Genomic DNA, 27979 nt, shown 5'->3' with positions numbered 1-27979 from the left:
TTCCGCTGCACTGATGGAGCTTTTCCTTTGTTCCTTTTGTTCCCTTCCAGTTTTATTGAAATGTAATTGATATACAGCACCGTATAAGTTTAAAGGGCACAGCGTAATGATTTGACTTACATACATCATGAAGTGATGACCGCAGCAAGTTTAGTGAACATCTTGTCATCTCACATGGATACAGAATTAAAGAAAAAGAAAAGAATTATTTTTTCTTGTGATGAGAACTCTTAGGATTCACGCCCTTAATGACTTTCAAATGTAACATACAGCAGGGTTAATTATGTTCAGCATGTGGCATATGATATCCCTATTATTAATTTATTTTATAATTAGAAGTTTGTACCTTTTGACCACCTTCATCCAATTCCCTCTCCCCCCAACCTCCTCCCCTGGTAACCAGAAATCTAATCTCTTTTTCTGTGAGTTTATTTTTGAAGTATAATTGACCTACAACGCTATTTCAAAATGATCGCCACGATAAGTCTGGTTACCATGTGTCACCACACAAAGATATTACATAATTATTGACTATATTCCCCCACACTCTACACTTCATACCCGTGACTCATTTATTTTGTACCTAGAAGTTTGTACCTCTTAATTGCCCTCACTTATTTCTTTCCTGATTCCTTCTTGACCTTGAAAGAATATTTCCAGGAGGCAGCTCATGTGCTTTTGTTTTAAACAACTAGTCTTTCACCATATACCATTTCATGATTTGATTTTTGAACCAAGTGAATGAACTCGCTTTTTAAACAATTAAATGTGTTTACAAAACCAGCTGACTTTGACTTCAAAGGGCTGCTGAGAGAGAGATTCCCGGCGAGGAGGGGGAGCGGCTGCTCCCTGAGTAGGCGTAGCCTAGAAGAGGGCGTTTCCGTGCTCAGGTACCGAGCTGGTCACTGCACTTGACGGCGCCCACGGGGGGCTGGGCAGAGACCTGCCGGGTCAGTCTGGCTCGCTTCCGTGATTCCCTGTCATGGAGTCAGCCCGCTGGTCCTCTGTTCTCTTCCAGTGACTCTGGGTCGGATGCTGGAGTCGTGCAGTGGCTGGTTGGGCCCTCTCTCTTGAGGTGCTGTCCTCAGGGCCTGGCCCTGTAGTAAGCGCTTAGTAAATGTCTGTTGACTGACTGAAGGGCTGCTTTAAACGCCTCCAAGGCCACTGCTCTGCAGAGAAGGAAAGTCCAAGCTCTTTTGAAAACCGCCTGGAAGATTTTGACAGACTCCCGTTTTATTAGCAGCTGGTCCTGCAAACGCACCCAGACCCAGCCATCAGATTACTCACGAGCCCCTGCAGGCCCCATGCCGCCTCTCCACGGGCCTTCCTGCTGGACTGCCTCCGCCCGCCCCGTCCTCCTCCTCCGGCCTGTCCCAGCTCCGTGCTCGCTTCTCCTCACACCAGGGGCACTGCTGCTGCTGGTGCGCCTGCAGCAGTGGTCAGGCTCCACGCCACAGCCCTGGTCAGGGGCCCGGCCACTGGAGTGAGAACCTTCGCGTCCACGAGGCCTGCGTCTAGTCTAGCTGGCCTCCTGCGGCCCCCCAGCTTCAGGGGGTGCGTGTGTCTGCGTGTATGTGTGTACACACACACCTGTGTGCGCACGGTTATTTATTCTTGGTTAATGAAATCATTTTCGGACCTTTTCTCTGCCTTCATTCACCAGCGCTAGGAAGTAGGTTTAGTTTTAAGCCTTCGTCCACATTTCAGGAAGAATGCAGTTTAACGCCCTTCACGAGTCCGCATTCATCCGAGTGGGCAAGAGTGGGAAGCCGCAAAGCCCGTCTCTGGCTGAGATTCTGGCTGAGATTCAGAGCTGCCACCTCAGCCCCTCACCGGCTCACCAGTTTGTGCCCTCGTTCCAGCCTGGGGGACAGCCCACTCGGGTCACGGCCCAGCCGGTTATGAGTGAGGACGCGCGGGGTCTTCCCGAGCCCAGCCCGCAGGGCCGGGTCTCGGCTGCCCTCGGGCGTGTCGCTGCACACGCTGCGCTCCCCGGTGCTCCAGTGGTGGCCGGTCGTGAGGAGTTTGAGTCTCCAGCCACGAAGCTGTCCACACAAGGCAGAGTCCGCACAGGCGCCTCTCACTTCTGACAGCAGCTGCACGTTCAGGGGGCTCCGTCTCCGCCTCAGATGTGATAACTCACTAGAGGGGTGCTCAGAGCTAAGAGCTGTGTAGTCATGCTTACAGCTTGTTACAGTGAAAGGATACAGAGTAAAGCCGGCCCGTGGGAGGAGTGTGTAGGGTGCAGTCTGGGGGGGAGCCGGACGCTTCTGTTGTCTTCTCCCTGTGGAATCAGGACGTGTTGTGTTCCCAGCATAAACGTGACAACACACACACACAAGCTCAGGAACTGACCAGGGAAGCCCGCCCATCCCTCAGTGTCCAGAGGTTTTATTGGGGCTTCGTTGTGTAGGCTTGACTGGTTGATCACTCGGTTGGCTGACTGGCTGGTTGGTTGGTTGGCTGACTGGCTGGTTGGTTGGTTAACTGATTCGTTGGTTGACTGGTGGGTTGGTTGACTGGCTGGTTGGTTGGTTGGTCAAGCTCGGTCTCCAGGTGGACTGATTCCGTGTAGGCAGCCCCGCCTCCAGATCATATTGTTAGCTGAGGACAAAGGCCAGACCTCTTTTTGGGCAAGGTTCAAGTCTTTCCCACATTCTGACTTAGGGCAGGGGCCCCATAATGTGTGTTGAGCAGTCTGTGAGAGCTCATCTGGGACATTTGATGAAGGACCCTTACGTCTGAATTTAAGTCTCTGCAAACTTTTTACAGGCTATGGAAAAGTAAACTTGGCCCACTACTGAAACACCAATGGTAATGGTGCTGTGCTTGTATGTGTGCCTGCCTTGTTGACAGATGGCGATCTGGATGTGGTGTTTGCCTCTTCCTCCAAGTGTGGAAAAGACAAGACGAAATCTGTCTCCTCCACCATCTTCTTCCACTGTGACCCCTTGGTGAAGGACGGGATCCCCGAGTTCAGCCACGAGACCGCCGACTGCCAGTACCTCTTCTCCTGGTACACCTCTGCTGTGTGTCCTCTGGGGTAAGTGGGGTTCTGCCCCACGGTGTTCCCTTAACTCCAGGAGCGTTGAGGCTGTGTCCCAAGATGAGTTGTTGGGAGGGAGAAGCTGTTACCTGGGCTGTGATCACTGTTTCTTCCCAGAGAAGAGAGCTGTGTTCCCGGGAGACAAGGGCGGCCAGCGTGTCCCTGAGTCTTTGCTCCAGAAGCGCCTCTGTGCCCTCGGGGCCCTGCAGCGGGATCAGCGAGGCCTGGGGGAGGCGTGTTGCCCAAAGCTCGGCTTTTCTCGTCCCCTTAGTGGCGAAGGGCCGTGTGGCCGGAGGATCGCCCTTCCCCGTCCTCCTGCCTCAGTCTCATCATCAGAGGCGTTTGCCCGCTGTTGTCCTCCACCTCTGGTGGATCTCGTCTCGCTGCGGGGGGCTGCGAAGGCAGGGCCACCGCCCGAGCTGGGCCTCACTAGGCACTGGCGGTGGCGGTGGCTGAGTGGTGTGGCCTCCCCGCAGGGTGGGCTTCGACAGCGAGAGCGCCGGGGACGACGTGCAGGAGCGCAAGGGGCTCTCGGAGCGGAGCCAGGCCGTGGGGGCCGTGCTCAGCCTGCTGCTGGTGGCGCTCACCGGCTGCCTGCTCGCCCTGCTGCTGCATAAGAAGGAGCGCCGGTAAGGAGAGGGGAGTGGGCCAGGGGACCGGCCAGTGGTTCAGAGTCGGAATCTGGGCTCCTTTTTTTGAGCCCATCAGCAGCCAAAGTGTGGAAGCGGTCCCCAGAGCTGTGTTTTGTAAACGTCTGCGTCCTTGTGGCGATGTGTCCTGTCTGACCAGGGCTGTGGACCCTGTCAGGTCACGTGGCAGATGCTCTGCGGGCCTTGGCCTGGCCCGCCTGTTCCCAGGATGTGGCTCTCTGCACGTGTCCACAGATGGACAGAGAGTTAAACACCTGTCACGAGCTGACTTTCCTCTGATCAGCAGACTTGTCTGCCCTTTAAAAGGGGAGCATTTGTGAGGTACCGGGTGTGACACCTCCTCCATTGGCTCCCCTTTGCTGGTGAAAGGTCTTGTCACTCACAGGCAGCAGGACCGTCCAGCAGATTTCATGTCACGCATGAATGAGGCCCAGGGCTCTGTGTGTGGTCAGCCCTGTCCAGAGCGCAGGGATGGTCCAGCTCTGGGGCTGCCTTGTTGCCTCTCTCACCTGCCCGAGGAGCCAGAGGCAAAGGAGAGAGGGTCGGGGAGTGCTGACCGCAGCCATTCCGACCCTGAGAGGCCGTCAGTGGGACGCAGGATCGGGGCGGGAGGTCTGGGTATGAGCCGGCCCTGCGTTCGTCCCTTGGCCCAGTAATCTCAGCGCAGCCCTGGGGTGGCAGGAAGGTGTGGGTCGTCGTATTGACGTGAAAAAGCAGAAGGACAAGGGCTGGGAAACCCACTCTGACCCTTCTTACACCCTGAAAATGGGGAGCAGGATTTGGATCTGTGTCTGTCTGACTCTAGAGCGTTCTTCCTGCTGAACTGGTTTACAGCCCTGCTGCGGTGGGGTGAGGGAGCGCTCGCTCTTGGGGCTGCAGCCCCCTGGTGGCGGGCACTCGGGAGCCGGAGGGGGCGTGGCTCCAGCCTGGAGTAACGTGGGGCTCCTTCCAGGGAGACGGTGATGAGCAAGATCACCAGCTGCTGTCGGAGAAGCGCAAGCGTGTCCTACAAATACTCGAAGGTAATTGATGCCTGCCGAGGTCTTGGGCGACTCGCACGCGCGCACGCACGCACGCGACCGAACTGTTGTCATGATGTCGGTCAGCGACTACAGGAACCTGTCATCGCGGGAAGTTTGAAATGGACAAAGGGAAAACGTCCCTCTGCTCTTAAGCCGAACACACGTTTTGTTCTTTTTCCTTCAAGTTTTTCTCATTGTGGTTGCAGCTGATTTCTTACAGCGTTTAGTATTTAGCTTACTTCTACTTTTTTGGCTATTCTACAAAAAAAGACAGTAATGAAGGTTTCTGTGCCTCTGGCATTTGGATGTCTTCCTTAGGATAACTGTCTAGAAACTGAGGCCAGAGGGCCTAAATGCACTCGTGGCTCTTGCGTGTGCTGCCAGCTGCTTTCTGGAAGCCTTCCCTCAACTACACTCATCCTCGCATCCCCCGCGCGGCTCCTGTCCCTGCTGCCCGAGGGCCCCTGGAGCAGAGGGGCCCCGTCCCCCGGCACCGCCGCCTTGTCGCTGGCCGCCTTCCTGCCTCCTGACACCATCTGCCGTGGTTGGGTCTCAGCAGGAGCTGGCAGTCGCCAGCCCTCCCCTTCTCCCTGAGGGGGGAACACGGGACGGTGATGGCTGCGGTGGGCTGGGAAGAGGGCCCCGCCTCTGGGTGGGTCATGGAGGGAGGGGGCCAGAGGAGGCCCACGAGGTCTCAGGCGGACCCACGGTCTCTGCTGTGTCCCGGCAGGTGAACAAGGAGGAAGAGGCGGACGAGAATGAAACTGAGTGGCTGATGGAAGAGATCCAGCTGCCGTCGCCGAGGCCCGGGAAGGAGGGGCAGGAGAATGGCCACGTCACTACCAAGTCCGTGAAAGCCGAAGCCCTCACCTCCTTGCACGGGGACGACCAGGACAGCGAGGACGAGGTGCTGACCCTCCCGGAGGTGAAAGTGCACCCGGGCAGAGGGGCCGGGGCTGAAGGCGTGCACCCGCTGAGGCCCCCGCCGAGGAAGGCGCTTCGGGAGCAAGCGGACGACCGGGTGGGGCTGGTGAGCGTGGAGCAGGCCAGGAGGGGGAGGCCCCGGGCCGCGCAGAAGCCCGTGAGCTCCTTCCACGACGACAGCGACGAGGACCTCCTGCACATCTAGACCGCGGGGTGCGCTCGGCGACTCCGCCGGCCCCTCCAACCAAATACGACTTCGACTCCGTGATGCTTCTGTCATTTTTGCCTTTAACAAAAACTGTTTCGAAAGGGAAGAGTTCTGGTGATGGGGGAGAGGGCGAGGAGGCGGGTGCCGCTCTCTGTGGTCACCGGGATGGGGCATCGCTCCAGCCGCTGGAGGGTGGCGCCGGGGCCCCGTGTTTAGTCCCCAGTCCTCGCACGGGACGTGGCCGCCGGGCGCCTCCTACCGCGCCCGGGCCAGACGCGTCTCGGAGCAGAGGGCTGCGTTTGCGGAAAACCCTTGCTGCTTTAGGCCCTGTAGGGTGTTTGATCATCATAGTTTAGCATTTAATTCTCTCCTCCTATTTATTGACTTTGACAATTACTCAGGTTTGGGAAAAAGGAATAAAACAACAACAACGACAACAGTTTTTTCCTGCCGGCAGGGGGTAATCTATCTGTCCATCCCTTAGCAGGGAGGCTGTTGGGGCGGTCGGGTGGTTCCATGCGAGGTTTTGAACTCCACGACATGCCCTCTAGGTTAGACTCTGCCGTTCTCTCTCTTTTCCCTTTTGCTCCTGTCTCGTAAGGGCGCGTGCGTGCACACACACACACACGTGTGGGTCCCTAGTGCCTGGGCTCTGGAGGGTCTGCCTGCTGTCTGCCTCCGGTCAGTAACGGCTGCAGCTTTTTGCATGACGTCTTCAGTCCTAGGCGCACAGAGCACAGTTATCAGTATTTCTTCCGCCAGCTGGTGAAGTCAAACAACCCACCCAAAGATTGATTTGTGCGTGCGTGCGTGCGTGCGTGCGTGTGTGTGTGTGTGTGAGAGAGAGAGAATGGAGTTGAGATGTCAGACTTTTCTCCGGACTTGGGGGTGTAGGTCTCACCTCTTCAGGTTCTCATGATAACCACCTTTACTGTGCTTATTTTTTTTTTTTTTAAGAAAAAAGTGTTTATCAACTGTTCGACCTATAAGAAGCCTTAATTTGCACAGTGCGTGACTCACGGAAATTGCATGAAAGCCAGTGGGCCAGATTCTCGCCCCTAGTGTTGCACGTGGATTCCTGCTCGGGGGTGGGGTGGGGAGGGGGGTCGGCCAAGGCCGGCCTCTCAGTCTGCAGGACGGGAGGGCGAGACCACTGTCCTTCCCGGCTGTTGGCTCCTTTCTTGAAGTGTTTAATGAATGACTTTTCTTGCATTATAGAACTGTATATAGACTCAGTGGTATTCATATCCTGGAAAGCAAACCAACCTACAAGGTTCCTTGGTTTGTACTCCATTTGGCTGGCTTATTTGATTTCAACATGAGTGTATTTTTAAAAATTGATTTCTTTCCTCATTTTTTTTCAATCAAATTTACTGTAATATGAAGTATTCAACAATTTGAATAAAAGATAAATTATTAACTGGTTGTTCCTGCTTTTTCCCCATGAGCGTGAAAAGCTGCCTGGTTAGTTGCCACGCCCAATGCCATCTCTGTGCCTCCTGTTACATGTCCGGATGGCAGCCGACCCTTCACGAGCAGCACATCAGCTTTCTCTCTGGAGTCTCCCTGCGTGTCGGTGCTCACCCGAGGCCCCCGGGCTTCTGTCAGCTTCGTCCACACCTGATTCTTCCTCCTTCCGAGAAAGGGTATTGTGACCAAAACAACCACCGTGCGTGCAGATCCCATGCTACCAGAAAGCATCCTGGTGCTCAGCCCAAGCTAACATGGGGGCAGGAGGGGTTCTCTTGCACAGATTTGGTTTCCATCTGAAATTACTGACACGTAATGAGAGCTTCTTAGATATTAATGTGAAAGCAGACCAAACGGGGTTACTACAATGTCAATGTCAATGTCAATGACTGGACTTCTCGGAGTTAGCACCCTTCCCACCTCATTTTCTGATTATTTCCAATTGGGGTGACTTTTTTTTTATTTTTAAGGATTTTATAATGTCTCTCCTGAGACGGACACTCTGGGGTCTTATAAAGGTTTACATTGTGACGCCAGAGTTGCTGGTCATCGGACACTGTGTCCAGGGGGCTGTTCTCCAAGCCACTCCCTTCCTGCTAAGACGCAGGAGGCCCTCTCTGTCCGGAGGGGCACTTGCAGGTGCTCACTGGCCCTGCTGGTAAACTTGATGGTGGGGAAGCTCTCTGTCTGCACCTCGGGCCACCTGCCTGGTGCCCAGCTCGTGCCGGCCGCAGAGGGATGGGGAAGTGACCGTGTGCGTGAAGCTTTTGCTCAGGCTCTTTTCTTGAGCCCCTGCAAACAGACGAACAGTCCGTGCCAGCTGTGGTCACAGGTAGTTTAGGAAACCGCTCCCTGGCAGCAAATAGGAATTAGAATCTTTTAAGATTGTAATTAGTTTCCTTTTGACCAAATTTTTTAAGCCCCCCCCCCCCCCCGCTTTTTTGAGACTGTCCATTGAATGGTGGAGGAATGGGATAAGTGGAGGGTCAGGACGGTGTAGGCAAACCCTGGGCCCAGGAAATCCACGGGAGAGTGGAAACGCGGCTCCTGCCAAGAGCGTTCTAAACGCAGCTGAATCCAGTTCTCCCCCAACCTCTGACGTAGGCTGATATCCGAGGATTCCTTTAGGGAGGCCGACTGCTGCCCGGGCATTCAGAAGGAATTCTTTGGTCCCTTTGTACCAGTTCAAGAAGCGGGCATGGAGGTCTTAGCTCCCGTCCAGGGGATCAGGTCACAAGGGGATGGTGTGCCTCGGGAGCGGAAGGTACTGGCCAGCTTAGATTGACAAAACCCCCTTCACCAGCTTCGGAGAATCCCCGCGACTCTGACTTCACGACATGACTTCTTATTTCCCCAAATGAACGTGGCTGACGTGGGGCCGGCGTCTCTCAAGGCAAGCTGAGCTGCTGTGCCTCCTGGAAGGACGGGTACCCGGGGTGGCTCGCTGCACAAAGCCCGGGCGGGGTGGCCTGGCCGGGTGGTCCTGCAGCTCCTCTCTGGGCTGGGGTGGGCCCGGAGACAGGCCGCCGTGTGCTCGGGGACGGAGGGGCTGGAGGGGCTGCAGAGGTAAGGCTGGAACAGTCCTGGAACTTGAAGAGTCCCGTGGCAGTCGCTGTCAGTACCACCCTGGGGGAAATACAGTGTTTCCCCTAAACACAGAGGGAAAGGCCACAGTTAGGCCGTGAATTATTAGTTACTCATATTTCTTTACCTCTTTTTCTATTTTGTTTTGACCAGTTTGTGAATCAAATTCAGTGAAATTTATACTGTTACTTTGATACTCAACGGAGTTAGAGGAAAGCAAAGTTGAGTGGTCCTGCTGGTCGTCCCCCCTGGACAAGGTGACAATGCAGGTCACCCGGCAGCTGGTCTCAGCGCCGTCCTGGAGAAAACGGCCCGGGGAGCAAGCCTCGTTCCACCAGAGCAGGGAGGTGACGTGGGTGCCGGATCCCGTGGGGTGGGTGCGTAGAGGGTCAGGTTCCCAGGCAGACCTTGTGACCCTTGGCTGCAAATTAAAAAAAAAAAAGAAGTTGACAAAACATACAAAGAATTTGAACATACAGGACCAAGAACTGTTTTCCCTCAACTGTGCGAGAGTGAGCTGCCTCCCTGGTGCCTTGTCATCCCAGGCCCCTCAGGATGTCACCCCCCACGAGCACAATGCGCCCTCCGGACCCAGAACACCCACGTGGGCCTGCCAGTTGTCATGACAACGCCGTTTTCACTAAGAGGACCCCATTCAGAATCCTGTCCAATTCAGTTGCCGTGTCTCTCTTGAGTTTCCCTCCGTCTGGAAAGTTCCTCAGCCTTTCTTTGACTTTGGTGACCTTGACACGTGAGGTCACCCTCCTCATCCTGATGGCGCTCTGACACGCCTGACGGTCACTCTCCCCTCAGGGACGCCCTCGCCTCCCCTGCCGCTGGGACGAGGCCTGTCCTGCTCTGCCCACCTCATGGCTTTGGGACTCGTTCTGGAAGCACGGGGCAGGAGGCGAGGGGCTCAGGATGAACGAAATCACACCTGAACGAGAAGATCGCGTTGGCATACGGACGGATTGTCGTATAGCGGCATTTCCCGAAGTGCGCCCCACGGAACACTTGTTCTATGTGATTATGACAGATGTTCTGCAAAAATTGGAAACGACTTATGTTCAAGAAAGTTTGGAAAACGCTGAATGAAAGGTAAATGGCTTTTGTTGCTATGAGGCTTCTCAGAGAGTCTTTAGAAGGAGACACTGCTGGGCGAAATTACAGTAGGAAACGTGGCCGGTGAGTCTCCGAGCAGGGGAACGGCACGCAGCAGTCCCTGGATGCTGGCCCGTGTCCCCTTGGGGGACCTGGTGGGGCGTGCACAGCCCACTGAGGGTGCTGTCACCATGGGCACGGCTCTGTTGTTCTCTCGACAGTCCCGAGGAGCAGGGTCGTGGGTTGTCTGTTCGAGAACACACCGTTGCTGATTAATGACAACAAGGCCAAGTGGGCACCCGCTACGTCAGACCTGCCCTCCCCAGAGGAAGCCTCCGCTCCCTCCCCCCGCCTTGCCCCCGCCATTTGTGTCGCCCCAGTACTTCTCTCTCCTTGGGGTCAAGTTCCCCAAGAAGTTGACCCTGAGCCCTGATCTTGAAGTACAGTTGACCCTTGAGCAACACGGGTTTGAACTGCAGGGGTCCACTTAGACGCGAATTTTTTTCAATAAATACCACAGTACTACACGCTCTGTGGTTGGCCGAATCCGTGGGTGCGGAGCTGTGAGTATGGAGGAGGGTGACTCTGGGCTTGAGCGTCCCCGGATTTCAGGACACATGGGGGGCCCTGGCACCAGCTCCTGTGGATACCAATGGACCGCTGTACTGGAACCACTGAAATGGTGCTCTGACCCCATCCTTCATTTATTTCCCCACATTTGAATGCCGGGGTATAGACGTTGTTACGGGTTGAATCTCGTCTCCCCAAAATCCACATGTTGAAGTACTAACCCCAGTACCTCAGAATGTGACATGGAGACAGGGTCTTTACTGGGGTGATCAAGCGAGGTCAGTGGGGTCAGTCCTAACCCACTAGGGCTGTGTTCTTATAAAAAGGGGAAATTTGGACACAGGGACAGACGGCACCGTGGGAAAAGGTGTGAAGAGACAGGGAGGAGCCGGCCATCCGCAGGGCAAGGACGGAGGCCTGGGGCAGCCTTCGCTCGGCCCTCAGTAGCAACCAACCCTGCCGACACCTGAGTTTTGGACTTCTGGCACCCAGACCTGTGAGGCCATGTATTTCCGTTGCTTAAGCCACCCAGCCCGTGGTACTTTGATACAGGAATTAATCCAGAGACCAGACGCCCAGCCTCTGGCCTCCAGGAGCTCACAGCCTCCCAGAGCAGCCGGGCAGTGATGAGACACGTGGAGGGGGACCCCATGGCTGTGCGGGGCGCCGGCCCCTAGGCCAGGCTGCCCTACGTGACCTCTCACTGCCTTTCATGCCCGTCATGGTCCACGCCAGTTGCCTTTCCTGGGATTTCCTGAAAACGCTATGCAGAAAATCCATGCAAACAGTCCTGAAAAGTCTTTCAGGCCAGGTACCATGAGAGACGCTAGCGCACCTCCTGAGTCACGGTGCAGGTTACAGTTGTGCCCACAGGTGCAGGGCCCTGGGGTGGCAGCTGGCGTGGATACATCTTTAACTGTGTGCCAGGCAGTTGACAGATACCAACTCATCTAATCCTCATGGCAACCCTGTGGAGTGGATACTCCTGGTATCCCATTTTGCAGATGGAAAACTGAGACCCTGAGGGTTAGGCAGTCAGTCTAAGGTCACAGCTGGTGAACCACGGAGATGGCATTTGAACCAAGTTCTTCTGGCTCAGGATTTGCGCCCTTAACTGCCCGTGTATACTAGCCCCTCAGAGGCCAGTTCACGGGTGCGAATGAGGCTGGAGGTGGCCGGTGGGTAGGTTGTGAAGGGAGGGGTCAGGCTTGGCGTTGGCTTTGAATCCAAGTAGCTCCTGCAAGTTAGTTAGTTGCTTAGCTTGGATTCTCATGTGAGGAGAGAGTGCTTCCTGCTTTACTGGGTGAGCATGGAGACTGAGAAGTAACAGCTGGTGCTTGGTCCGCGCTCAGTGCATTGGTGGGAGAGAAGGGCCCACAGACCGGGGCTTAAGCAACAGAAATTAATTTTCTCACAGTCCTGGAGGCTGGAGGTCTGAGGTCAAGGTGTTGGCAGGGCTGGTTCCTCCTGAGGCCTCTCTCCTTGGCTTACAGACGGCCGCCTTCCTCTGGGTGTTCACATGGTCGCCCTGCCCTCTGTGTGTGTCTGTGTCCTAATCTCCTCTATATAAATAAGAAACTCTATGTATAAGTTTAAGGCACAACCTACTGACCTCATTTTAACTTGATTACCTCTTTAAAGACCCTGTTTCCAAATTCTGAAGTACTGGGGTTAGGGCTTCGGCATGTGAGTTTGGGGTGGGAGAGCTCAGTTCAGCCCCTAACTGGGAACAGAAGCTACAGTGCACTCAGGAGGTGGAGAACACAGACGCTTTTCAGGCCGGGCTCCTGGGACCCTCTGAACACCCCTTAGGGGCACCCCTACGTGTGCACACACATGCACACACACAGTGCTGGCACACCCGTAAAATTAGATCCAGTCATCAATGTAAGAACTGTTTTCTTGAATGCTTTCTATTTGCTGGGCACAGTGCAGCTTGGCAGTTGTGAGCAAAATAGAGTGTTTCTGAGTCCCATGGTCCTGAGTCTCTTAACTGTCTTTTCTTTTTTTAATTTAATTTAATGTTTTTTTGTTTTTTTGTTTTTGGCCCCATGGCATGTGGGATCTTAGTTCCCTGACCAGGGATTGAACCCATGCACCCTGCAATGGAATCAAGGAGTCCTAACCACTGGACCGCCAGGGAATTCCCTTAACTGTCTCTTCTTTTTCTCTGTTTTGGATTTTCACCAGAGACCAGCCTGGAAAACGCATGTCATCCAAGAGGGGGAATTTGTGCATTTGCGCACAACCAGGAGGAGTCATCGGACTCTCTCCCCTGCTGTCATAACAACAGCTTGTTTTGACCGCTCACCCTGACCCAAGGCCTGAGCTTTAAGTCCATCTGCTGTGTCCCACCTGAGTTGGTTCAGCCTGCAAGCTAAGCATGGGGTTTATGTTTTTAAATGGTCGAAAAAAATTAAAGGAAGAAGAATATTACGTGACACATGAGAATTAGATGAAACGAAAATTTCCACGTCCCGAAATGAAGCTCTATGGGGAGCTGGGTGCACGTGTTCATTTACGTCTCATCCAGGGCTGCGCTGGCGCTTGGACTGAAGCGGAGCAGCTGCAGAGACCAGACGGCCCAGAAAGGCCGCTACGCCCGGGCGTTTACCACGGGGGCCCTTTACAGAAAAGCTTACCTCCCGCCCCAGGCTTTCTGGTCCGCACAGCCGCGCCATGGGGTGGGGCAGGTGCAGACCCATTTTGCAGTCGTGAGGATTAAGGCTTAGAAGATGTGTAGCGTACAGCTTGGTGCTGATGGAGGCGGGCTTTGAACGGGCTCGCTGACTCCAAAGCCCCTCTCCCATGCACTGTCCACACGCTCTTCGGACGTGGCCCGATTCACAGCAGCCCCCAGACTAGTCCCCTCGGTTAAGGGCAAGCCAGTCCTTCAGATGCTCAGGCCAAACGCCTTGGTGCCTCTGGACTCTTCGCTTGCTCTCATACCCACACCCAGTCCGTCAGCAAATCCTTTCCTCTCTACCTTCAATCATATCCTGAGTTTGCTTCTTTCCATCCCAGCCACCTGGGCCCGGCCTCTTGCTCAGGCGCAGGCTGTCTCCGGGGGCCTGCAGGGTAAAGCCCCGGTCCTGGCGGGGCCTGCAGGGTAAAGCCCCGGTCCTGGCGGGGCCTGCAGAGCCCCGTGCCCTGGCCCATGGCCCCTCCGGCGTCTGTCCTTTTGCTCCCTCCGCTGGCTCTCCGGCAGTCCTGCTGGCCTCCTCGCTAAGCCCGCCGGGCCTCTGCTCTTGCCGGCCCCTCTCTCTGGAACGCTCTTCCTCTGTCCACAGGGCTCGCCCTCCTCCCTCCCTCAAGGCTCACATCACCTCTGAGAGGCCATCCCTGACCGCTGGTTCTGCGGTCTCAGCCCGCACCTTCCTGCTCAAGATCTTCTCCGTCGCACGTCCCACCTACTATGATACAGTCCAGCGTTTCCCTTGCTGAGTACAGATCTCTGCTCTGAGATGTTTGTTTGTTTGTTCACTGCTGCGTCCTCAGTGCCCAGAGCAGAGCCTGGCAGACAGTGGGTGCTCTACTTTGGCAGGGCGGCTTCTCTTGGACGAGGCTTCCACACCGTGTCGCGAGGCTACCCCGCCCTGGAATGTTGGAGTGTCATCAGGAATAGAACGGAACGGGCTCCTGCCTGCACTCGTGGGCCGGCCCCCGTCCCAGGAGCCCCAGCCTCAGTGGCGGCATCTGTGCGCGCTCAGCCCTCTGAGCTCTGGAGGTGGGGAGGGTAGGTAGGGATTTAATAATGCCCGGCTTCTGCTGCCTGTGTCCTGGGACAGGTGAGGACAAGAAGGCTGTCATGGGCAGCTGAGGCAGACGCAAGCCATTGGGAGGACAGTCCCGGTCCCTGGAGGAGAAGGTGGAGGCCGAGGGCTCCTCTGCTCTGTCCGCTGACTGAGGCCTGGGCGGGAGCATCCTGGGTGGCAGCCTTCTGTGTCAGTGGCTTGGGTGCAGGCAAAGCGGAGCCATCAGAGCCGGCCGCTGGCTTCGGGGAGGAGCCTGGGGTGTGAGGGACAGTCCGTGGCCCTAAGAAAGGCTGGGCCTTTGATGGCCAGGCCGGAGCCTCACGGCGGGCTCCCGTGCTGTTCCCACGCTTCTGGCCGTTTCCGTGCTCCTCGGTGTAGATAACACCTGTCCCCTAATGGCCTTACTGAGCGGTGCTGCCTTGGAAGAAGGTGCCGGGGTCAGGGGCCGAGAGGAGAGGTCTGCTCCTCCAGGACGGTCCCCTCCTGACAGCACGGGGAGGGAAACAGCGACCCTGGGGTTCGGTGCCGCGACAGCCGCGGCCCACCCCGTCCCCGCCCCGCTGCAGCACAGCCCGGGAGGAGGAGGCCCAGTGGCGGCAGGAGCGGGGCCTCCGGGGCCGGGATCGCAGGGTGGCGGGCAGGCCCGTTCTCCCACAGCCCTTCTGGAAAGTCAGCCCGGTCGTGGTGAAGTCACGCCACCGTGAGGGTCACCTGAACCTCGGGAGCCCTGGTGGCCGGCTTTCCACCTGCAGATCTGGGCTTGCCCCTGACGCCTCTGCCTTCTCTGTTTTCCCGGAGGGGAGCCCGGCCTCTCTTCTTACCTCCAAGGCCTCGGGAGGTCCCAAGGCCTGGGGTGAACTGTCCTGGAACAAAAGAAGCATGTTTGCGTGAAATCTGTGTTTCATTGGCCGTTGGGCAAGTTGAGTGGCAGCACAAGAGTCCTGGAAACTTGGTCACTGGTCACTGGCCCTGGGGCTTTCAGTGAATCGATTTCTTGAGAATTGGCCGAGAGCCAGCAGCATGACAGTGGACAAGGGACTGACCTCTTGGGCCTTGGTTTCTTGTCTCGATAACACGTGGGTAACTCGAGGGTTCTCACAAGATCACGTAAATATCAAGATCAGTGAGGAGCCTGGCCCGTCACCCGAGAGGCCAGTGAGGATGGTCGCACCGGCCTTTCCCAGTTGGCACTTACCCACGGGCCTTGGTCGCTTCTGCCCTCTGCAATCTGAGCCCAGGAGGACCCGGCCACCCCGATGTGCACCTGGACCAGGGGCTGGGAGACGGGGGGAGGGAGTGATGCAGGGCGAGGGGAGGGCCTATCTGCTCTCCAGTCTAAGAGGAACAAAGATCTCCCAGGCCACGGAGAGCCGGAGGGCGCCCCTGCCCAGAGCCGGGAGGCTGCTCTCTCCCCAGAGAAAAGTGGGCAGTGGTGTCCGGCCTGGCCGGGGAGGCGGGGGCAGGGAGGGTCCTGCTTCCTCCCGAGGTCGTGTTGGGAGGAGGATCGCACCCTGGCTGCTTCCCAAGCCGAGGACTCATGTCAGGGCAGCCCGTGCGTTTGGGGCTGGTTGTGTTAGAAAACCCCAGTAGCCTCCTCCAATGCAGGGAACACCCAGCTCTCCCTGCTCCCGGGAGGCCCCTTCGCTCCTCGCACAGGACACTTCACTTTTGGTCACCAAATGTGGGGTGTTTTCCCCACGCCAAGCACTTCTCTGCAATACCAGCTGAGTGTCCCACAGTGTAGCCCAGTTCTGACACCATCTACCTGGAGAGAGCGTCAGACCCCGCAGGTTAAGGGCTCGGACCCACGACACTGCCCCCGCCCCTCAGATGCCAATCACTGTTAGGTCCCCAGGTTACCCACAGTTCTGTCCGACTTAGCTGTAAATCAGGGTCCCATGACCTTTGGATTCAAGTGATTTGCTAGAGCGGCTCAGAGAAGACAGGGAAACATTATTCGTTCACCAGTTTATTAGGGGATATGGTGAAGAATCAGAAGAACAGCCAGAAGAGGAGATACACAGGCGAGGTCGGGGAGGGTCCCAGAGCAGGAGCTGCTGTCCCCATGGGGCTGGGGCGTGTGGGTGTGTTCGCTCTGAACCCCGGCTGCTGGGGTTCTAATGGACACTTCACCACGTCGTCGCCATGAACCCCCGTTTCAGCCCTTCTCCCTGCTCAAGAGAATGAGGGCAGGGCTGAAAGTTCCAAGTCTCTAATCACGGCTTGGTCTTTCCTGAGGCCAGGGGCCATCCAGGAGCCCACCTGGGGCCACCTCGCTGAACAGAAGACACTCCTATCGCTAGGAAGTGTCAAGGGTTTCAGGGGCCCCTTGCCAGGAACAGGGCGGGTGGGGGCAGACCAAGATATAGTTTCTATTATCTCACTCAGCGCCTGGCCTGGGCGTGCCGAGGCCCTGCCTTGCGGAGGTCCGCCCGCCACCCTCTTCCTTCCCTCCCCCGCAGTGAGCGCTCAGTCCAGGCAGGGAGGGGGTTTGCAGAGCTGCAGCCCCCTGAGGCGGGCTGTATTGCCAGACCAGCCGGTGGCCAGCTTCCATTGTCCACGGAGTGAAGAGGCGAGGGTCCCAGGAACGAGACGGTGTACTGGCAGCCCCTGCATTTGTTATCTGTCTCTCCTGTGTGCACACGGAGGGACCTGGCCTGAATGTCCGGGCTGAGGTGGGGGGAGGGGGAGACGTTTTCTGCCTGTGGCTCTCTGAGGCCTTCTATCAGCATCTCTGGCCGGGGCCCATGGAGGTCTGTGCCCAGACGGCCCCCTTGGCCCGCTTTCCCGGGGATTCAGGGTGCTTCACAGACCAGCAGCCGGGAGCCTGCATGGGGACGTAGTGAAGCTGGGTGAAGTCCCTCGTGGGTCCCAGAGAACGTGGTCATCCTACGTTGGGACAAGGAGGTAGGGAGACGGGTCCGTTTAGAGGGCTTGGCTCTCCCATCACCCCAGCCAGACCCTCACTCCCCCCTGCATCAGATGCCAATCACAAGTAGTAGGTCCTGTAGCTGTGCCTGGCGGCCAGCATGCTGTCTTTGGTTTATCTGGATGATAAAGAGTTTTAAAGTAGGTAATCCCTTTGGAAGAGACTGCGGCGGGGGCGGGGGGTGGGGGTGGGGGTGGGCGGTGGAGCTCAGGGCACTCCCTGGCCCAGCAAATGATTTGGCCAGTCACCCTCCCGCCCTCGCCTGAAACCCGTACTGCGGGGTGAAAGATTATTTCCAGTTGGTTGGCTTCCAGGGGTGTTATGCTTAGACAGCAAGTTGATTTCAGACCAGCGCATTGCACAGAAACCCACATGAGACACTGACCCTGGGCCCTGCGGCTGAAGAGGTCTGGTCAGAGCTATGAGGGTGCTGGTTCAGTCATGCTCACCGTGGACGACGTTCTGGAGCAGGTCGGGGAGTTCGGTTGGTTCCAGAAGCAAGCCTTCCTGATCCTGTGCCTGATCTCTGCCGCCTTCGCCCCCATCTACGTGGGCATCGTCTTCTTGGCCTTCACCCCGGACCACCGCTGCAGGAGCCCCGGGGTGGCCGAGCTGAGCCGGCGATGCGGCTGGAGCCTGGCCGAGGAGCTCAACTACACGGTGCCGGGCCCGGGGCCCGAGGGCCAGGCCTTCCCCCGCCGGTGCCGCCGCTACGAGGTCGACTGGAACCAGAGCGCCCTCGGCTGCGTGGACCCGCTGGCCGGCCTGGCCGCCAACAGCAGCCTCCTGCCTCTGGGCCCCTGTCGGCACGGCTGGGTGTACGACACGCCCGGCTCCTCCATCGTGACCGAGGTACGAGCGGGCGCTGCGCTGGGGCGAGCCTGTGGGTTTCGGGCCAGGGAGGAAATACATGACAAAGAGTACCAGGTTCAGCTTCACGTCAGGAAAGAGGGAGCGGGGCTGTGTCCCCGAACGCTGGCATCAGCAGGCTGCAGGCTGGGCCCTCGGGAGCCTTCCCTTGTTTAATCCTCCACAGACTCTGGGTGTTAGAGGAAGAAACCGAGGAGAGACCATCGAGAGCCGGGCTGAGCTGGATTGCTTGGACGCGGGTCTCTGGGGAGACCGGGGCTCCTCTTCTCTCTGCCCCGCTGGCTCCTCCGCAGGCCTGCAGAATTCACCTGGGGTCTAGCTTCCCCACTGTTAGAATTGTGAAGCGCCCCCCCGTCCCCCCCACCCCGGCATTCAGGAGCCATGGACACGTGACAGCTAACCACTGGCCTCTGAGGCGGGTGGAAGCCGCCCTGGAGTCAGACAGAATCGCAGCCAGGCCCCGGGTTGGCTGAGCGTCACTGAGTAGGTTACTCAACCTCTCTGAGCCTCGGTTTCCTCGTCAGTAAACCAGCGACGATAATGCCCTGCCTTCACAGGGGTCAGTGTGAAGGTGCTGCGCAGACGAGCCGAGCCACGCTGGGTGCCCCACTGACGGCCCACGGGAGAGGGGGGGTGGTGGCAAAGGCTTTGCCTGCATAGTTTAATGAGTTATCTGAGCGTTTGCTTTGCGAGTATTTTAGTTAAAAGGCACCAGGTTGTTTTTCCTTCACGGACCCTTTGGAAAGTGTTGTACCGTGACAAGCGCGGGCACTTGGAAACTGGCCTCAAGGTCACGTGGTGAAGCCGCAGACCCGAACTATGCAGAGTCTGTCTGTCGGCAGAGCTCGGTTTCGGTGAGGGTGCTACTCACCTGAAACAAGGGAAGTGAGTAGTCTCAGCATCAACACATCTGGGCTCTTGCCGGAGAAAAGCGCCGTGTCCGCTCCTCTGGCCTCGCCAGCTCACTGTCTCGAGGAGGGCGGGGGCCAGAGCAGGGAGTTTCCCCCAAGGGGGGAGCAGGGCGGGTGCTATTGCATGAACATCTGACCTCCAAGGCATCCTCCAACGACAGATGTCCAATTGGAAGACTCATCTCCCAGGGATACTGAACTGTCCACTATTCTCGCTGGGAATCTAGAAATAGACCAGGACGGGGAAGTGTTGTTCTCTGTGGCTGCAGTATACTCTGCTTGGAAAGGATCAGATGGAAGAATTCATCCACTCACTCCTCCATCTGTTCATTCAGTAAACGTATTCTGAGCTTTTCCTCTGTTCGGGCACTGGGTGTGATGCCAGGAGGGAGACAGAGAAGAAACCTCTGAGGTTTAAGGAGTTTGCAGTCTCCAGGGAGTGAGGGACAGATGGCAGTGGTGAGAATAAGACCGGCGTCCCAGACCATGTGTGGGAGATGCAGAGGGGCCATTGGGCTCTAAGGAGGGGGATCTTAGCTACTGAGCTGATCACGGGGGTCTTCCAGAAGGAGGTGGCATTTTTTAAAAAATTGAAGTATAGTTAATGTACAATGTTGTGTTAGTTTCAGGTGTACAGCAAAGTGATTCAGGTATACATACCTACATATCTATTTTTTTTTCAGATTCTTTTTCCTTTAAGGTTATTACAAAATATTGAGTATAGTTCCCTGTGCTATACAGTAGCACAGTAGGAAGTGGCATTTGAATGGAGCCTCGGGTGGTATTTTGAGCAGCAAGGAGAGGGAACAGAGTGGGCGGGGAAGCGTGAGCCAAAGCTCAGGGGAGAGGGAGCCGGTGCTACATCCGGACAGCAACGAGCTGTTAAATTGATTTGAATTTCAGGTAAACAACGAACACTTTTTTAGGCTAATTAAGTCCCAGGTATTGCACAACATTTGAACAAATGTTGTGCAATACCTGGGAATACAGCGGAGGCTGGGAATGCAAATACTGCAGGGGGCATACTTATACTAAAAAAAGAGTTGTTTATCTGAAATTCCAATTCAACAGGGCACCATGTATTTTTTTTTTTTTCCTCTAAATCTGGCCACCCTGCCTTTGTGCCAAACAAGGGAGCTTGCTGGTCAGGCAGAGGGGGAAGACCATCCTCGCTGGACCTTGGGGATGGTCCAGGCGCTGGTGGGCGTGGGGCCGGGGGCTTCCTCAGGCGGGGAGAGCTTGAGGAGGCCGAGACATGAGTCCCGGCGGGACTGTCAACCAACGTGGTTGTCACAGGAATGAAAAGAAGAACCGATTTGAGACACAGGCCCGGCAGGGGCTGGGGAGAAGGATGGGGCCAATTTGCCAGAGGGTTCTGCTGGGGAGGAAGGGGAACCAAGCTCCTGAAAACTGAGGCTGGAACACAGGGCAGTAGCAGTTTGGGCAGGTGTGGGAGCCTGGCCAGGTGGTGGCCTGAGCGGGGCAGTGGACTTGGAGAGGAGGGGACACAGAACCGATTGGCCAACTGTGGGCTTCCAGTTGCCCTACGATCCAGCGTTGGGGAGGCCTGGGAGGGTGAGGTGAGGGGCTGTAGGGTAGAGCTCATCTGGGGACCCGCTGAGTGTGCGGGGTGGTGGGACCCGGCTGGAGGTGATGAAGGGTCATGAGAGCAGGGGCCTTGAGGTCAGGAGCGTGAGAACAATTTCTCCTGGAAGGAGCGGGCTTCCCTCTAACTCTCCCTTCCCACTGCCTCGAAACCCCTTTTGCCTCCTCTCCGCATCCAAAGCTGAAGCTTAATTTGGGGGTAATTCACCTTTGTTATTCATTTCTGCAGAAATAATCTTTAACTTGGCCTTGCCTTGGACATTGGAACTGGCTTAAGGGAGGACGATGAGGTGACCTGTTTGAATACCCGGCTCCGCTCCCCACCTCGTCCTGGGGGCGGAGGTCAGGGTCCATCTGGGGCAGGAATGTGCCGTTTCCAATCTCGCCTGATTCCAGGGATCACCTGGATTCCGATCCGTATCTGCTGAGACAGGATCCATGGGAACCTGTATTCTAACGAGGACGCTGGGTGATTCTGTGCTCGGGCGAGCTTGGTGAACACTATGTTGCTCTATAGGTTGTGTTCCCACCACACGGCCTGGTCCCAGTGAAATTCCAGCAGGGACGGTGACCCGGCCTAGGTCACCCCATCCTGCACTCCCCCTGTGCAGCCCCAGGCTTTCCCCAGGGGCCAGGCTTGTCTTCCTGGTGGCACAAAAGTGTCTGGGGGCAGTGGCAGGGTTTGGGAGCACAGGGGCAGGCAGGCGTACAAGCCTTGCAGGTGCCTCCGGACCGAGACCCTCAGCGCAGCTGGGGGCAGAGTTCTCAGGGAAGGGGGGGTTAGCAGGGAAGGCCGGGTGCCCCTTCCTTGAGCTCCGCGAACACTCTGGCTTCTGCACGCCCCCGGGGAAGGATGGCACCCAGGGCATTTCAGGAAGGGTGGCAGGGACATCTTACAAAGATGCTGACTGCAAAGAGTAGAACAAACCCAGGGCAAAAAAACCGGTGCCCTGCGGCTTTGGTGAAATCTAGCATGCACAGAAAGTCGTCTTGGGCGACGTGGGCGGAGGCTGCAAAGAGGCGGCTGCAGGTGCAGACCTGGGTCAGCTGGATAACACCCAGGAGTGGCCTCCCCCGCGTTCTGCTGACAGGGACCAGGCAGCAGGAAAGCCAAAGATCTGCAGGAGAAGCTTCCTGGCGAGGGTGTGTTTTCAGCTGAATTTTAAAGGGAATAAACACCTGGACCGGCAGAGAATGGGAGTGACTGGTATCTCATCCTGTCTCTCAGATCTGAGCTACTCTTGCGAGCAGACAGTGGGCTCTGGGCATGAGACAGATGGTAGCGCGAGCTCAGTATTAGTTTCTGAAAGGCCAGTGGTAGCAAGGAGTTTTACCTATATTTTATTTTTAACAGTGCTCATGATGGATCCCCGGGACCGGGAAAAGGGCATGGCTCGTGTGGGCAACTTTAGATTTTTAAAGGTGGTGGGTAACAAAGCCTCCACTGAAAAAGTCAAATGGTTTATTACCTACCAAACCAGTTGCACATGATTTGTCCCTGCAGTGCCTGCACTAGCTCTGTGACGGTGACAGGACGGGCACCACACGCCTCTCAGACTGGGAGACTGAGGCCCAAAGTTGCTAAGTGACCTCCCTGCGTCACACCCCACAGTGTCGCCTGGTGGGGCGGAACCATGAATCCAAAGTGTCCCTGGACACCACCCAGCTGGTGCTGTGCCAGGAATGGGGAGGCGAGGGCCCCGGCTGCCGCCCCCCAGCCCCTCTCGCGTCCCTGGGGCGCCCCCTACCCCCTGCACACTGTGCAGCACACTGGCTGCTCCCAAGAAGCTCCCGCCGCCGGGCCTCTGTGTCTTTGCTCAGCAATTCTCGTGTTGACACTCACAGCTCCATCAGTCATGACCAATTTACATAATTACTGGTAGAATTTACATAATTAAACATATAATTAATATGTACTTAATTAAGGGCCTTGACCAATTCTGGAAACCATTTATTTTACCACATTTCTGTCTTTGGATAATTACTTTGCTGCATTTCCTTTAGAAAGCTTCCCTTTTGGCCGTGCTGTCGTTTGATAACTGTCAGTGGCACTTGACAACAGCCTCTTTAGTGTATGTTGAGGGTAAAGCCAAGGTAAGGATATTAGGCATGTAATGACATTGACTGAGATTCACCAGAAACCTTGAATTTGTCTTATGAAAATGTGGTAAAGAGAAAAAGATGTGAAGCACCTGGGGGATCCCACATTTTGTGTTGTGCGTTTACGTTGTCCGGAGGGAGGATAGAAGGTGTAGTTTGACTTACAAACGGTCTTGTGTTTTCGGCCCCTCCGACCGCGGTGTGACCCGCAGTTTAACCTGGTGTGCGATGACTCTTGGAAGGTGGACCTCTTTCAGTCCTGTGTGAATGTGGGCTTCTTCCTGGGCTCCCTGGGCATCGGCTACATTGCAGACAGGTACGTAAAGGCCGATCCAACTAAACAGCATCAACACCATGGAGAGAACGGGCTTTAGGGGCCAATGGCGGGAGAATGTGGCCAGTGGGAATCTTTGCAGAAGTTGAGGGAGACAAGACATGGCAGCGAGTGCTTTGGACTTTGTGGGGCAGCAGGACGGAGGCAGGTGGGGATTTAGGATGGATTTCAGAGGTTGAAACTGCATGCAGAGTGTATAGCTGGTGTGTGGGGCTGAGAGGAAGGGGGACAAAGCCACTGTTTATGCTTCTAGCAGATGGGTGGAGGCGGGCAGAGCCATTTTTTGAGACGGGACAGAATGGGTTAGGAACAGCCTTGGTTGCTGCCCTTTGGGGTGAAGCGGGTGGGAGCAAGCAAGAGTTCTGTCTTGGAAGTGTTGAGATTGGAGATGTGTTCAGAGTAGCCTGTGAGACAGAGAAGAGATGCCAAGTAGGCAGCTGGATTATGAGGTTTGGGCTAGAGTTAAATATTTGGAATTTGTCACTGGCAATTGGTATTTAAAGCCATAAACCATGTCTGAGATAAGCTAGGAGAGGGCATATGGAGAGAAGAGCCACATGTAGAAGTTGGTGGGCAATGGCAGTGTCAGTGGAAGGTTGAAGGTAAGTGAGAGATGAGAGAGTGGATTTCTGTGTGTGGACGACTCTTCCCCACACACCCCCCCGTATTTCCTTAAAGCATGTTAATTTCATCTTTTACTGTGGGAAGAAGTTGGAGTGAATTTTTCAGTCACAGTAGATTAGAATATTTTTAGCATTTATTTATCTATTTATTTATTTTCAGGAGTAGATAATTTTCATGTATGAGTTTAAAAAATATATATTTGTTTTGTTTCTTAAATTCCACACATGAGTGAGATCACATGGTATTTGTCTTTCTCTGTCTGACTACTTTCACTTAACATAATACCCTCTACGTCCATCTATGTTGTCACAAATTTATTCTTTTCTATGGCTGAGTAATATTGCATTATTATACACACACACACACACACACACACACACACACACACACACCCCAAATCTTTATTCATTCATCGATTGATGGACATTTAGGTTGCTTCCATATATTGGCTATTGTAAATAATGCTGCAATAAACATAGGGGTGCAGATACCTTTTTGAATTAGTGTTTTTATTTTCTTTGGAAAAATACCCAGATGTGGAACTGCTGAATTGTATGGTAGTTCCATTTTAAATTTTTGGAAGAAACTCCACACTGTTTTCCATAGTGGCTGCATCAATTTACATTCCCACCAACAGTGTACTAAGGTTCCCTTTTCTCCACATCCTTGTCAACACTTGTTATTTATTGTCTTTTTGATAATAGCCATTCTGACAGGTGTGAGGTGATATCTTTTAGTTTTGATTTGCATTTCCCTGATGATTACTGATGTTGAGCATCTTTTCATGTGTTTGTTGGCCATCTGTATGTCCTCATTGGAAGAATGTCTGTTCAGATCCTCTGACCATTTTAAAATCTGGTTGTTTGTTTTTTTGATATTGAGTTGTATGAGCTCTTTATATATTTTGGATATTAACCTCTTATCGGATATATGGTTTGCAAATATCTTCTTCCATTCTGTAGACAGCCTTTTCATTTTGTTGATAGTTTTTTTTGCTGTGCAAAAGCTTTTTAGTTTGATGGAGTACCATTTGTTTGTTTTTGCTTTTGTTTTCCTTGCCTGAGGAGACATATCCAAAAACTATTGCTAAGACTGATGTCAAAGAGCATACTGCCTATGTTTTCTTCCAGGAGTTTTGTAGTTTCAGGTCTTACATTTAAGTCTTTAATTCATTTTGAGTTTACTTTTGTATATAGTGTGAGAAAGTAGTCTAGTTTGACTCTTTTGCATGTAGCTGTCCAGTTTTCCCACCATCATTTATTGAGGAGGCTGTCTTTTTCTTATTGTATATTCTTGCCCCCTTTTTCATAGGTTAATTGACATATAAGTGTGGGCTTATTTCTGGGCTCTCTATCCTGTTCCATTGATCTATATGCCTGTTTTTGTGCCAGTACCATACTGTTTTGATTACAGTGGCTTTGTAGTATATTTTGAAATCAGGGCGCCTGATACCTCCAGCTTCGTTCTTCTTTCTCAAGATTGTTTTGGCTATTTGGAGTCTTTTGTGTTTCCGTACAAATTTTAGAATTATTTGTTCTACTTATGTGAAAAATGTCATTGGTATTCTATGGTATTGTATTGTATTGAATTCAATACATTGTATTGAATCTGTAGATTGCCTTGAATGAAGTATGGTCATTTTAACAATATTAATTCTTCCAATCCATGAGCACAGTATATCTTTCCATTTTTTTGTATTGTCTTCAGTTTTTTCATCAATGTCTTATAGTTTTCTGAGTACACATCTTTTACTTCCTTGGTTAGATTTATTCCTAGGTATTTTATTCTTTTTGATGCAATTGTAAATGGGATTGTTTCCTTAATTTCTCTTTCTGATAGTTTGTCATTACTGTATAAAAATGCAACAGATTTCTGTATATTAATTTTGTAGCCTGTAACTGCTGAATTCATTGATTAGTTCTAATAGTTTTTTGGGTGACATCTTTAGGATTTTCTACATATAGTGTGTCTTCTGCAGTGACTGTTTTACTTCTTCTGTTGGATTCCTTTCTTCCTTCTTTCTTTTCCCTTTCTTTCTTTCTTCCTTCCTTCCTTCCTTTCCTCCTTTCCTCCTTCCTTCCTTTCTTCCTTCCTTCCTTCCTTTCTTTCCTTTCTTTCTTTCTTTCTTTCATTCTTTCTTTCTTCCTTCCTTTCTTTCTTTCTCTTTCTTTCTTTCTTTCTCTCTCTCTCTTTCTCTCTTTCTCTCTTTCTTTCTTTCTTTGTCTGATTGCTGTGGCTAGGACTTCCAATATCATGTTGAGTAAAAATGGTGAGAGTAGATATCCTTGTCTTGTTCCTGATCTTAGAGGAATTTCTTTCAGCTTTTCACCACTGAGTATGATGTTGGCTGTGTGTTTGTCATATATGGCCTTTATTATGTTGAGGTATGTTCCCTCTATGCCTACTTTCTGGAGAGTTCTCCATTATAAATGGAGGTTGAATTTTGTCAAAAGCCTTTTCTGTCTCTATTGAGATCATCATATGGTTTTTATTCTTCAATTTGTTAATGTGGTATATCACATTGATTGATTTGCAGATATGGAACCATCCTTGTATCCCTGAGATAAATCCTGCTTGATCATGGTGTATGATTTTTTAAAATGTATTGCTGTATTTGGTTTACTAATATTTTGTTGAAAACTTTTGCATCTATGTTCATCAGTGATATTGGTCTGTAATTTTCTCTTTTTGTGGTGTCTTTTTATGATTTCAGTATCAGGGTGATGCTGGCCTCTTAGAATGAGCTTGGAAGCATTCCTTCCTCTTCAATTTTCTGGAATAGTTTGAACAGGATAGGTGTTAACTCTTCTTTAAATGTTTGGTAGAATTCACCTGTGAAGCTGTCTGGTCCTGGGTTTTTGTATGTTGGGAAATTTTTTTAAAAATTACTGAGTCCATTTCATTACTGGTAATTGGTCTGTTCATATTTTCTACTTCTTCCTGATTCAGTCTTGAGAGATTGTATATTTCTAGAAGTTTATCCATTTCTTCTAGGTTGTTCATTTTATTGGTGTATAATGATTCGTAGTAATCTCTTATGATCCTTTGTATTTCTGTGGTGTCAGTTGTAACTTCTCCTTTTTCATTTCTGATTTTATTAATTTGAGCCCTCTGTCTCTTTTTCTTGATGAGTCTGGCTAAAGATTTATCAATTTTGTTTATCTTTTCAAAGAACCTGCTCTTAGTTTCATTGACTTTTTCTATTTTTTTTTTAGCTCTATTACACGTATATCTGCTCTGATCTTTATAATTTCTTTCCTTCTACTAACTTTGAGTTTTATCTGTTCTTCTTTTTCTAGTTCCTTTAGGTGTAAGATTAGGTTGTTTATTTGAGGTTTTTCTTGTTTCCTGAGGTAGGCTTGTATCACTATAAACTTCCCTCTTAGAACTGTTTTTGCTGCATCCCATAGGTTTCAGATCATTGCGTAGATGACTCTTTAAAACAAGATAGCTGTGAAGGAAATGGGGAAGTGGAGAGGTGAAGGGTCCAGGAAGATGAGAACAATATCATGGAGAGAGCAAGGAACCGAAGGGGCTCAGTCAAGGGCTGGACCCAAGGGCAGTGGGTGAGGCTGCCTTTGGGAGGAGACACAGGAGAAAATGGATGCTGGTACTATTATGTCTGAACATTCTTGGGTAAGAAGATGTGGGCTTCAGACAAGAAGTGTCTGTATATAGAAGTTTGAGGCAAGAAGACATGGAGTAGATAAATGAAGTAGACATGCTGGAAACCAGGAAGGAGGATGACAGAGAAAGGCAGAGGGCTTGCTGGGCCACAGGGCAGAGATCCTGGGTGTGGGCCAGTTCAATGTAACCACATAAGAAGTTGGTCCCTTCCTTCTTTGCCTTACTGCCAGAGAATGTGGGATAAGATTTAAAAGATCAAATCAATAAAGCACAATTATGGGATGAAGTTTTAGCAAATAATTTGCCCATTTTATTCATGAAAAAGGAAGGGAAAAACATTTTTCAATAGTTATACTATTAGGGGCTTCCCTGGTGGTGCAGTGATTAAGAATCTGCCTGCCAATACAGGGGACATGGGTTTGAGCCCTGGTCTGGGAAGATCCCACATGCCACGGAGCAACTAAGCCTGTGTGCCACAACTACTGAGCCTGTGCTCTAGAGCCCATGCTCCACAACAAGAGAAGCCACCGCAATGCGAGGCCCACGCACCACAACGAAGAGTAGCCCTCACTCACTGCACCTAGAGAAAGCCCACACGCAACAACGAAGACCCAACATAGCCAAAAATAAATAAAATAAAATAAATAAA

General features: G+C 53.1%; 2 protein-coding genes across 4 annotated transcripts in view; both read left to right on the top strand.

Moving 5' to 3' along the window:
- IGF2R (insulin like growth factor 2 receptor) overlaps window positions 1-7270 on the top strand; it is a 117139-nt gene extending 109869 nt beyond the window's left edge. The window contains exons 45-48 of one of the 2 annotated variants that reach the window (XM_068551491.1): window positions 2857-3043; window positions 3523-3675; window positions 4649-4718; window positions 5449-7270. In XM_068551491.1, the coding sequence (XP_068407592.1) occupies window positions 2857-3043; window positions 3523-3675; window positions 4649-4718; window positions 5449-5847 (809 nt within the window). In that variant the 3' untranslated portion in view covers window positions 5848-7270. Of the gene's footprint in view, window positions 1-50; window positions 725-2856; window positions 3044-3522; window positions 3676-4648; window positions 4719-5448 lie in introns of those variants that run through there. The other variant, XM_068551492.1, reaches the window with a different exon arrangement.
- Window positions 7271-17608: 10338 nt separating this feature from the next.
- The window catches only part of LOC137769396 (solute carrier family 22 member 1), a 32519-nt gene continuing 22148 nt past the window's right edge, over window positions 17609-27979 (top strand). Inside the window, exons 1-2 of one of the 2 annotated variants that reach the window (XM_068551235.1) lie at window positions 17609-18111; window positions 22958-23061. In XM_068551235.1, coding sequence (XP_068407336.1) covers window positions 17701-18111; window positions 22958-23061 — 515 coding nt within the window. In that variant the 5' untranslated portion in view covers window positions 17609-17700. The remainder of the gene's footprint in view (window positions 18112-22957; window positions 23062-27979) is intronic. The other variant, XM_068551234.1, reaches the window with a different exon arrangement.

Source organism: Eschrichtius robustus, chromosome 9 (genome assembly GCF_028021215.1).
Source record: "Eschrichtius robustus isolate mEscRob2 chromosome 9, mEscRob2.pri, whole genome shotgun sequence".
In the NCBI taxonomy this organism is placed as follows: domain Eukaryota; kingdom Metazoa; phylum Chordata; class Mammalia; order Artiodactyla; family Eschrichtiidae; genus Eschrichtius; species Eschrichtius robustus.
The sequence above is the reverse complement of the archived record's forward strand: the minus strand, read 5'-3'. Positions and strand labels throughout refer to the sequence as shown.